Genomic DNA, 11,563 nt, shown 5'->3' on the forward strand with positions numbered 1-11,563 from the left:
ATTTTGTTGGCTTTGGTAGCGCAGTTGAATTTGGAGCTAGCTCAACTTGATATGAAGACCGCGTTTTTACACGGTGATTTGAATGAGGAATCTATATGACCCAACCGGAGGGATTCAAGGTTGCTGGTAAAGAAAATTGGGTTTGTAAGTTGAACAAATCGTTGTACGGATTGAAGCAGTCTTCAAGACAGTGGTACAAACGGTTTGACAAATTTATGAAGGATCAGATGTACACAAGAAGCAAATACGACCACTGTGTGTATTTGCGCAGACTTCAAGATAGGTCCTACATCTACCAACTCTTATACGTTGATGATATGCTAATAGCATCAAAGAGCCAACTTGAAGTGGACCAATTGAAGGCTCAGTTGAGTAAAGAGTTTGAAATGAAGGATTTGGGGGAAGCTAAGAAGATTCTCGTCATGGAGATAACAAGGGATAGAGATGGAGGCAAGCTTTGGCTGACGCAGAAGCAGTATTTGACGAAAGTACTACAGAGTTTTGGTATAAATGATGATTCCAAACCTGTAAGTACCCCACTTGCTCCTCATTTGAAACTTAGCTCTCAATTATCTCCAAATACGGATGATGAGCGAGAATATATGGCGAAAGTTCCCTATGCTAATGCAGTTGGAAGCTTGATGTATGCAATGGTGTGTACAAGACCAGACATTTCACAGGCCGTTGGTACTGTGAGCAGGTATATGCATGATCCAGGCAAGGGTCATTGGCAAGCTGTGAAATGGATTCTGCGGTATATCAAAGATACTGTAGATATTGGTTTGTTGTTTGAGCAGGATAAATCACTTGGTCATTTTGCAGTTGGATATTGTGATTCCGACTATGCTGGTGATTTGTATAAGCGAAGATCTACTACTGGCTATTTGTTCACTTTAGCGAGTGCGCCGGTTAGTTGGAAGTCTACTTTGCAATCAACGGTAGCTTTGTCTACGACAGAGGCAGAGTACATGGCCATTACTGAAGCTGTGAAGGAGGCAATTTGGCTTCATGGGTTGCTGAAAGAATTGGGTGTTGGTCAGAAACAACTTGAAGTATATTCTGACAGCCAGAGTGTTATTCATTTAGCAAAGAATCAGGTCTTCCATGCAAGGACGAAGCACATTGATGTTCGTTATCATTTTGTGCGGGAAATTCTCAAAGAAGAGGAAATTGTCATCAGAAAGGTTCCAACTTTGGAGAATCCTACAGATATGTTGACGAAGGTGGTGACGAGAGCCAAGTTTGAACATTGTTTGGACTTGGTTAATATTCTGCGAATTGGAGCTGGCGCTTGACTGCGCCAATATGAAAGCACCACGGGTCTTTTGTTTGGATGGAGAAGATTTATGTTCGGTGGGATTTGAAATTTTGCCAAGGTGGAGATTTGTTGAGTATTGCCTACAATATTTGACTTTTGTCAAATATTTCATATCCCACATCGGTGGGTTATTAGAACTTTGGGGGAGTGGCTGCCTATAAAAGGAGCACTCCTCCCATTTTGTAAAACATCCCAAAATTTGTAATCTCTTCTCCATTTAAATGTAAGCGGGCTTTGCATAGGGTGCTCGGAGACGTAGGCAATTTGGCCAAACTCCGTTATCAAAGTCTCGGGTGTGTTCTTTCTTTATTATTTATTTTGTTCCGCATTTATTTCTGGGTTTGCTTTTCTGCTGTGATATTGTATTCAATATTATTTGCGGGTTTTGTAGTAGTGTTTTGTACACCGGCTGATAAATTCTGTTTGGAGTCTGGTAATTAAGAGAGGACAGTGTCCCCGCCAGTCTTTCCAGAGAATTTATTTAGGGAAGTAATTTTATCAAGGTAGAACCCCATTGGGTAAACTCTAAAATTACTGAATCGGTTCATTTCACTATCTGAGAGAAAATTTACCCAGTTTTTCTCAACACTCTCTACATTGCTTAGCCTGGTTGAATCTGAAGGAATCACAAAAATGCAGTTGAATGGCAAAACTATGAATTAGCCATACAATTAAACAACAAAATATACAACACTATATTTTTAAATGAGAGAATCTAGCTTTGCGGCCTCTTCTTCATAAGCAAGGATCTTTTTCCCATAAAGATTGCTTTGCATGGATGCTGCATTAATTAGAACAAATCTCTCCAAAGAATAATACACCTCTCCCTGTTACAGGAATTTTAGCTGGCGGTGGGGGTGGTGGCGATGGATGGAGCAACGGAGGCGGGGGCGGTTCTGGTTCTGGTGGTGGCGGTGGGTCAGGGTATGGTGATGGTGGTGGCGGTGGCAGTGGGTCGGGGTATGGTGACAATGGCGGCGGTGGCGGAGGAATCTATTTTAATAAAACAAATAAAAGAGAGAATAAATAGACTGAATTAAATATTTTCAAATGTTAAGGACCAAATTTGATATCTTGGCAAATTGTTAAGGACTAAATTTGAAGTTATCTTTAAATATATTAAAACTAATCTTATTGATGTTTATCAATAATTTTACAAAAAAAATAAATAAAATATAATGAAATTACCATTAATAAAATGAACATTATAATTATAATTACTCTTAATTAATCTATAACTCTTTTAACTCTCATCACTTTTTAGAGTAGGCCCAATGAATCAGCCCATTTCATGCGAAATTAAGAATTAATTTAGAACACGTCTTCTTTTGAGTCACCTCGGTTGCATGTGTTAGGGATTTGTAACAAAAAAAACAAAGGCAATCTACTTATATAAGGCGTCGTAGAGCCAGCATTTATACTTGATAATTGATCTGGTTTCTTGTTTTGGGGTAAAAGGAATGGATCTATCTGGTGGTGTTGTCATATTATTAATACTCCCTATTATAAATATAATAATACATGGTTGTTATATGTGAACAATAAGACATTGTATAAACTAATGTTTGAAATCTGTGGAAATATGCTAATCCTAGTACTTAAGATAGCTAAGTACAGCTTTTCTGTCAAGCAACCCTCAACATCTCTCTATCTCTCTAAGATTCTAAGATAACAAGTTAGTGCAGATAAAAAAGCTCGCCATCGGAGTTGAGGTGAATGAATAGTTTTGATTTAGAATGAGATGTTTTATTTTGTACACCTTTTAACGTGTATAACAATCTCTGTTTTCTATGTGAAACCATCGTCTTCTACAGAAGAATAGAAGCAGAAAATGGGGGGTATTCTCAGAGTTGCAGGTAATTAAATAAAGCTTTTTCGTAAACATACTTGATGGATCGTTCGGTTCTCATTATTGCTCATGACTAGATGTACGTTTGGTTTTCCTTTTCCTCAAAAGCTTGGTCTGTGAGAATGTATCTCGGTCTGTTTATGAAGTGTTAAGACTAATTGCACTCTATCTCACAATTATCCATCATGTTCATTCTCACCTCTATGACTAATTTAATCAAAAATAAAATATGCTCCCTCTGTCCTATAAAAGTTGAGTCATTTCATTCTGTGTACTCGTTTTGAAAAAATCGTAATAAATAGTTAAAGTGGATAAATAGTAAACTAAATTTGAAAATAATGTAGAGAAGACTTTTATCTACGTTATTCTCGATTATACTTTACGATTTATCCATTCTAACTATTTATTACGATTTTTTCAAAACGAGTGCAAAAAATGAAGTGACTCAACTTTTATGGTCAGAACGAGTAATTCATTTTAGTATATCTCATATTGTATTTCAGTATTATCTTATTTGAAAGCCATAGATAGAGGTGACCACGGTTTCGGAACCGCCGGTTCCGGTTTTGGAAATTGCCGAACCGGAATCGAATCGCGATGATGTTTGGCGGTTACGGTTTCGGTTTTGAACCGACGGTTTTTTACGGTTCTGAACCGCCGGTTTTTTCGGTTCCGGATTGTTTTCACAGTTTTTCAGCTGTTTTTCACAGTTCCGGCACGGTTTCGGTTCGAATAACTTCTCACGGTTTCGGTTCGGAACCGGAACCCTAACCAGCAGTACAGTTTCGGTTTTAACCACCGGTTCGATAAACCTTGGTCTAGCCATAGATATCTATAAATTTAAGATTATGGTTCTGTTTCCATGATTGAAGGTCTGGCGTGGGCAGAGGCAGTGATGAAAGGCGTCTTCTTCATTATGCAAACTTATTTCACAAATGTTTGGAAAATGAGCTTCACAAACGCAGCCACAATTATGAATGTATGGGGAGGGCTCTACAGGATTTTGCCATTTTTCTTTCTCTTTATTGCTGAAACTTGTCTTGGAAATTTCGTCACACTTGCATTTTCCAGCATATCTAGCTCAACGGTAAGTTATATCTTAGTTACCTTTACATTTCACATTGACCAATTATTTTGGTCTGTAGGCAAATTAAAGTAGTTATATAAATTTGATCATGATTTATATAAGGAATGCATTATTAATATTTTATTATCTGTCCACCGATATATATTTCATTTATTTTTTACTACTGTTTCTACTAACTATAACTCTGATTTCATTGTCAAACTGATAGATATAAAAGTAGGATCCACATTCCAATAACATATTGGACATTTCTTAAAACTCGTGTCATGGACTTGTAATTGTGGAAGAAATGCTAATTTAGAAATGTGTACTGGGAGCAGGGTATGGTCCTAATCACAGTGGCAACAACGCCAGTGTTTGGGCAAACAGTTTCAAGTGATAGATGTTTTGATAAGGAAGGATGTGTTGGGCACACGGAAAAGATCCTCTTCATAACGGGTATGGTGTTGATAGGTCTTGGGAGGGCTGCTCGCGTTGCCACCGCTGAACCATTCATTGACGATCAAATAGAGACGAGTGGGCATGAAGAAGATGAGACCGACCACCGACCACGGCTAAACTGGTGGCGGATAACATGTGTACTTGTGTTCTTTGGTACGCCAATGGTTGTGATTTTTGCATTTCCATACATAAAAAAGTGGTATGTTCTCTTTGGACTTTCCGCAAGCTGCACGACTTTAGCAACCTTATATTTCCTGCTCGGTTCCAACACCTATAAGAAACCCCCACCTAAAGCAGAGAGAAGCCCAGTAACTGATTTTGCCAGAGTGTTCGTCGCCGCTGCTTTCAAGATTACCCAACCACTCCCGGCCCAAGATGATGCTCGACTTCACCGCATAGATGGCGAGGAATTTCAATCGCTATCCCCTACTCGTGTTATGGGGTGAGTATGACATTAAAACATCATACTCCCTCCGTTCCCTAAACCCTAATAATAGAGACGTTTCATTTTTTGCACTCGTTTTGAAAAAATGATACTCCCTCCATCCCATTAAAAATGCAACATTTGCTTTTCGGCATAGGATTTTATGTACTGTTGTTTTGTGAGTTAATGGAAAGAGAGTAAAGTAAGATAGAAGAAAAAGTAGAGAGAGTATTGTTTCTATTTTTAGAAATGTTTCATTTTTAATGGGACAGACCAAAAAGGAAAACGTTTCATTGTAGCAATATCTGCTCCCCCGGAACCAACTGCGCTAAGCCCCTGCGGGCAAGGAAAACGTTTCATTTCTAATGGGACAGGGGGAGTATTAAATAGTTAAAGTGAAAAGAGAGTAAAGTAAGAGAGAGAATAATGTAGAGAAGAGTCTTTTTTATAATATTCTCTCTCTTACTTTATTTTTTCTCCACTTTAACTATTCATAATTATTTTTTCAAAATGAGTGTGCAAAATGAAATGTCTCTGTTACTGTGGAACGGATGGAGTACTCTATAGTGTTAATTAGTACCTGTTGATGATTGTAAGTAATGAATGGGCGCAGGTTTCTGCATAAGGCGGCCATAGTAATGCCCGGTGATAGAGTCGGATCATGGACACTTTGCTCGGTATCAGAAGTTGAATCCGCCAAAGCAACAATCCGTCTTGTTCCAATCCTGAGCTGCTTCATCATGTTTGGCGTCGTGTCCTCAATCGGGAACACTTACTTCATAGAACAAGCGAGTCATATGAACTTCAACATAGGAAAGTGGAAGCCTCCTTATCAGCTGATGCATCTAATCAGCGCCTATGCTAAGTTTGGGATGGTTCTATTAATGAAAAAGTATACGGATGCGTATGGGGAAGATGGAGCTATACAAATGAATCTAGGTTTTCCCGCGTATTCTGTGATATGCTGCGCGGTGGCAGCTGCTGTAGAGAGGCGTAGGATTCACGTGCTTACAAGGCATGATCTGCTCGGCCTACCCGATGATGGCAAGGTTCCCATGAGCGCCGCGTGGCTCTTCTTCCAGATTACATTTGCCGGCTTTATGGAACCATTTTCTGAATTTGGCTTTTCGGCCTTCTTTGAGATTTGGGCTCCTAAGTCGATGAAGAGGTACAAGGATTGTTATGTGGAGGGGGTTACTGGTTTTGGATTCTTGTGTACGGCGCTTTCAGTTTACGTTGTCGGGCAAGCAAGCGAGGCAGGAGGCGGCAAGAGCTGGTTTCAGCCTAGGTTGAACCAGAGTCGTTTGGATCGCTATTATTGGGTTTTGACAGCTCTGTGTAGTCTCAATCTAATAGCGTATGCCTTCGTCTTTCCACGACCCGATGGGGAACTGTTAAACATGGACGGATTTTTTGGCATCAAGTCTTTTGAGAGAGCAGAAAATGACATTGAATTATGGAGCTTAAAGAAAGGCGGCCCTGTAGAGCTCGTGTTGCGTCACCACAAACTATCCCCACCTATTACCTTGAATGTGAAAAATAAGTTACAATTCCTTGAATATGTGTTATCTTGAATGGTATACAGAATATAGAAAAGTAGAGACATTTGATAATTTTATTCAATGATATGTCATCTAGAAGAGGAGTATCAAGTATGTATACATGTCATGGAACAAAATCAATTTAATTTTAGTATGTAATTCAACCTATTTTTGGATTCCAAGCTAATATCTTTTCGAGAGATTTCGGAAAAAGGGATCAATTTCGCTGACCTTTCGAAATGAGGGATTAATTTCGCTGACCTTTTAAAATATGGGTCCGAGGCATGCAAACTTTTCGGAATAAGGGATTTTCGATTTTTTATGCATTTCTCTTATTATTAATGATTATTTGGTTCCTAACATTTATTAATTGACCAAATTATCCTCCATAAATATTAACACAATTTATTAAAAAATTAGCTTTTCTCCGAAACCTTCTTCCGCCGTCCTCCACTCTCATCCCCAACGGCTTCGTTTTCATCAATCAAGCTCATATCTGTGCTCAAATCAGTCAGTAGAGCAAACAGAAGGGTTGCAGATTCGGAGATGGAGGCTATAGAATCGTTTTGCAGTGGGAGGAGATCGAAACGACGTAGTTCCAAAGTTCTTCCGGTGGTGGCGGATCAGGAGGGTTGTGATAGAGTATTATGAGAAGAGAGTGATGTTAATGGACGTGGGAATCATCGAGTGAAGAAGTGGAAACCTGCTTTGGAACCTATTCACGAGGGAATTTAACTCTAATCAATTCAATTGGAGCTTTCTCCCTATAAGGTTTTGGATTATCTTTATTAAATCCTTCACCTCTGTACTAGCGCAATTTTTGATGAATAATTCACCCGATTTTGTGAATGTGCTACCGTTTATTCAAATAGATCTAGCCTGATTCAGTGCGGACTTCATTATTTTGTAACTGGTTTGGTAGTAGTACTATTTAGAAAAAGCCAAATTTTTGGTTTGATCCTAACACAAAAATCAATATTTGAGCAGAGATATGAACTTGATTGGTGAAAACGAAGTTGGGAATGAGAGTAGAGGAGGGCGGAAGAAGGTTTGGAGAAAAGCTCATTTTTTTATAAATTGTGTTAAAAAATTATGGAGGGTAACTTGGTCAATTAATAAATGTTAGGAATGAAATAGTCATTAAAAAGAAGAGAATGTATAAAAAATCGAAAATCCCTTATTCCGAAAAGTTCACATGCCTCGGACCCATATTTTAAAAGGTCAGCGAAATTAATCCCTTGTTTCGAAAGGTCAGCGAAATTGACCCCTTTTTCCGAAATCTCTCAATATTTTCCTATTTCAACATTCCCAATTCTGCTCAACTTTGTAATTCACGGTAATGACTTGATGATTTAGTAATCTTTCTTATGTTAAATTAAAAAAAAAATCTTATTTATTTTAAATTAGAATACTAACAATGGGCCAATTGACTCAAAAGCCCAGACCACTTAGCCGGCCCAACTCATTTACACCTCTAGGTGTTTCAAACAGGCTCACCTTATTATGGATTTATGGTATTGTGCACTCATAATTTTATTCCTTAATATTGCATCCATAAATAGAATCATGAGTAGGGCTGGGGAAAAATATCGAAAAAATGATATATCGCTCGTATCGTATTGAAAAATATCGAAAAATTATCAAATTTTCGATATATCGTAATTTTTGATACGATACGATATCGTATCGTAAGTTTTCGATACGATAACGATATGAATTTCCTTATATCGCGATATATCGTTTTATATCGAAAATACGATATATAACGAAAATTTTTGATATATCGATATTTTATTTTCGATATATATCGATATTTATTGATATATCGAATTTCGGTACGATATATCGAAATATCGATACAATAACGATATGGAATTTTTTTATATCGAAACTTTCGATACGATAACGATATGAAATTCTTTCATATCGATATTTTCGATACGATACACGATACAACGTTTTCGATGCGATATATCGTATCGATCCACCCCTAATCATGAGCAAATTCATAGATCAAGTTTAATTTGACAAGCCCTACTCATAAATTTATACATATGTATATGTATCAAAAAAACATTAAATTAGTTTTTTTTTTTTTACTTACTAGTACAGCCTGGTGAAATTGCATTGGTTTGGCTTAGATTCTAACACCATATGCATAATTGCATATGTACGTATTAGGGGTGGGTAGGTACGGTATACATTACCGAAATCACCATAATTGCCTGACTTTCAACATCAATAAAAATAGAATATTTGAGTTTTTATAATATTATTTATATTTTATAATTTTAAAAATATACTCCCCACATTCCACTAACATTTTTCCAATCACATTTTATTTTAAAACTAATATAAAAAGGTCGGGCCCACATTCTACTATCTTTTTTACCAACTTTTATTTACATTTCTTAATACTCGTGCTGAACTCAACCGGAGCTCTAAAGTGGGACGGAGAGAGTAATAAATAATTTTTATTGTTAATTATATTTATATTTCACCGTAGATTTTATACTTTAAAAATATGTAAAATACATTTTATGTATAGTTATATTTATATTTCACGGTATATACTGTAATTTACGGTATATACGATGCCGCGGTATATGAAAATTTATATCTTTTCCTTAATGAAATTTTTCGGTAAGGTATGATACCTTACCGTTAATCATGGTATACCGAAAATTCGGCATTTTTTCAGTATTTTTCCAGTACGATAAGGACGGTATTTCAATATTTCGGTATTTTTCCCCAGCCCTAGTACGTATTCTTCCTCTTAGGGATAATAATGTTTGAATTGAGATAGCGATATCAGGTTTTGAAAGAATAATTAGAGAAGATGTTGGTAACAATTGATTTTATATTAGACAATAATGTGTGCCTGCTTCAGATGTACAACAACGTACGTACAACACTCTCTAGTCTCTACATTGCTAAGCTTGGTTGAATCCGAGGCTGAATGCATCAAAAATATGCCGTTGAATGGCAAAACTACGAATTAGCCACACAATTAAACAACAAAATATACATCACTATATTTTTAAATGTAAGAATCTAGCCATAGTAAGACTTCTTCTCATTGTAAGGCCTCTTCTTCATAAACCAAGCAAGGATCTTTTTCCCATAAAGATTGCTTTGCATGGATGCTGCATTAATTTGAACAAATCTCTCCAAAGAATAATACACCTCTCCCTGTTACAGGACAACCACACGTAAATTAGGAGCAATCGAGACACGGTCATAACAAAACCCCGTGTATTAAGGCGTTTCAAATGCATCAAAACACAAAGTGGGGTGTCTGTATCTCACCTTCGCGGCTGACAATGCATTTTGAATGACAAAATTTCCGTAAGGGTCGACTAAAAGCATCGAGGCATTTGGGCTTTGAAGCAACTCTATGGTAATAATCGCTGATACTTCATCTCCCGACCGTAAGAGCTTCTCTACTACGTTGCTGGCATACTTGTTGCAGGAAAGAGACACGAAACAGCCTTCGAACCGTCTCACAATGTATTTCGTGAGTTCTGGCATCTCCATCTCTAGAAGATGTTGCACCACATAGTTTCTACACATAAAAGAGAACAAACAAATTAAGAGATCCACATTAGTCTAACCTCTATAAAAGAAACTAGATAGGAACGGAACGGAATGATACCCATAAGGATCTTCAGCAAGTTGCACAGCGTTTTCTACTATCGCAAAGAATAATTGCGTTCTTGCTTCACCATGAGCATTATCCACGCATGATTGTATTACACAACATCCGCTTTTACTTGTCCCAATACTGAAACAGTTTGCGGTGATCTCGTACAAAAGGTGCTGCCAATTTGACATCCAATATTATATAAATGATTGATGGATCAACAAAATAGTAGGTCTGAAAAACAAAACACTGCGACTCAACTTGTTCGACACCATGAGATATAGCAGGGGACTAAGTTACACAGCATGCCTCTACTTTTTACTGTAAAGTTATTATAGTACTGCATTAGACATTGAAGACTTCTAAGACAAAGCTTCGGAGGGTCAAGTAGATCAAGATTGTTTTTGTGCTTAACATGTCAAAAATTTCCTAAAAGCATCAGTCTTTCCCAACCGTTAGCTGAAACAAGCACGAATCAAACAAGTAACTAAAGATTCGTAACTATAACGGCTGCTTAGACCAATACAAGTTCATATGTCAGATGCAAAATTGGTTCCAGGAATTGAAAAGTTAGTAACCATATGTACTATTTTAAAACATATAATAAATGAGACAACTAGACAAGTACTCAAATTATAAACTAATGAGCATATAAACACAAAATCTTCAAACAAACACAAAGCTTGAACATCTCAAACCAAGTAAATGAATGAACAAAATCAATAATTCAAAGAAAAATATTTTCTTTGTCTACTACCTTAGTATATTCCTCTGGAAACCTTCTAACACAGTATTGTATATGTGTTGGCCTTTGCAGTCAGTGGCTAAGACCACAGCACCAGGGGTCAAAGAAGCCACCACCAATGATATCTGCTGAGGAGAATTCAGGTTATCCATCAGCTTCTGCACTGATTTAGCCCTGTGCATCAAAAATCAACATCAACACTCAAAACCACCACAAACCCAAATCAAAAGAAGTCATTTTTATCCATACCCAGAAGTGTTTAAGCACACTGAGATGAGCTTATAAGGAGATCTCGTGACGGCCATGATGATCCTGGTCCTGTTATCATCATCACACACAGTGAACAGCTTCAGCACAAACTGCCCCCCTAACTGATGCTTCAGCAAATCCTCCCAACTATTCACCACCTCCAACACAACCATGTTGAGCTGGGCCTCACCCAGCCCAGCCTCCAGCTTATAAACCAACGCGCCGCTCCAAATTTGGTGCTTTGCCAAGTAAGCAATTTTCCCAAT

The 11,563-nt window shown here is 37.5% G+C and overlaps 1 protein-coding gene and 1 long non-coding RNA gene across 2 annotated transcripts; one reads left to right on the forward strand and one right to left on the reverse strand.

Moving 5' to 3' along the window:
- Window positions 1–2,971: 2,971 nt before the first annotated feature.
- LOC125207178 (protein NRT1/ PTR FAMILY 5.5-like) lies at window positions 2,972–6,776 on the forward strand. The gene is made up of 5 exons (XM_048106450.1): window positions 2,972–3,030; window positions 3,133–3,174; window positions 4,040–4,254; window positions 4,575–5,137; window positions 5,733–6,776. The coding sequence occupies exons 2-5, from the start codon at window positions 3,150–3,152 to the stop codon at window positions 6,691–6,693; spliced, it is 1,764 nt and encodes a 587-aa protein (XP_047962407.1). The 5' UTR covers window positions 2,972–3,030; window positions 3,133–3,149; the 3' UTR covers window positions 6,694–6,776.
- A 2,779-nt stretch (window positions 6,777–9,555) lies between these two features.
- On the reverse strand, window positions 9,556–11,215 carry LOC125204714. The gene is made up of 4 exons (XR_007173620.1): window positions 11,061–11,215; window positions 10,316–10,479; window positions 9,970–10,225; window positions 9,556–9,852 (listed from the first exon to the last, which is right to left on the reverse strand). It is a non-coding gene; the product is annotated as an uncharacterized LOC125204714 (long non-coding RNA).
- Between the last annotated feature and the right edge of the window lie 348 nt (window positions 11,216–11,563).

The sequence above is a fragment of the Salvia hispanica genome, chromosome 1 (genome assembly GCF_023119035.1).
Source record: "Salvia hispanica cultivar TCC Black 2014 chromosome 1, UniMelb_Shisp_WGS_1.0, whole genome shotgun sequence".
Classification (NCBI taxonomy): Eukaryota; Viridiplantae; Streptophyta; class Magnoliopsida; order Lamiales; family Lamiaceae; genus Salvia; species Salvia hispanica.

Coding starts and splice junctions, on each gene's coding strand:
- LOC125207178 (XM_048106450.1), top strand. CDS start 3,150: ATGGGGGGTATTCTCAGAGTTGCAG. Junction 3,175..4,039: donor GGGTATTCTCAGAGTTGCAG/GTAATTAAATAA, acceptor CCATGATTGAAG/GTCTGGCGTGGGCAGAGGCA. Junction 5,138..5,732: donor TCCCCTACTCGTGTTATGGG/GTGAGTATGACA, acceptor GAATGGGCGCAG/GTTTCTGCATAAGGCGGCCA.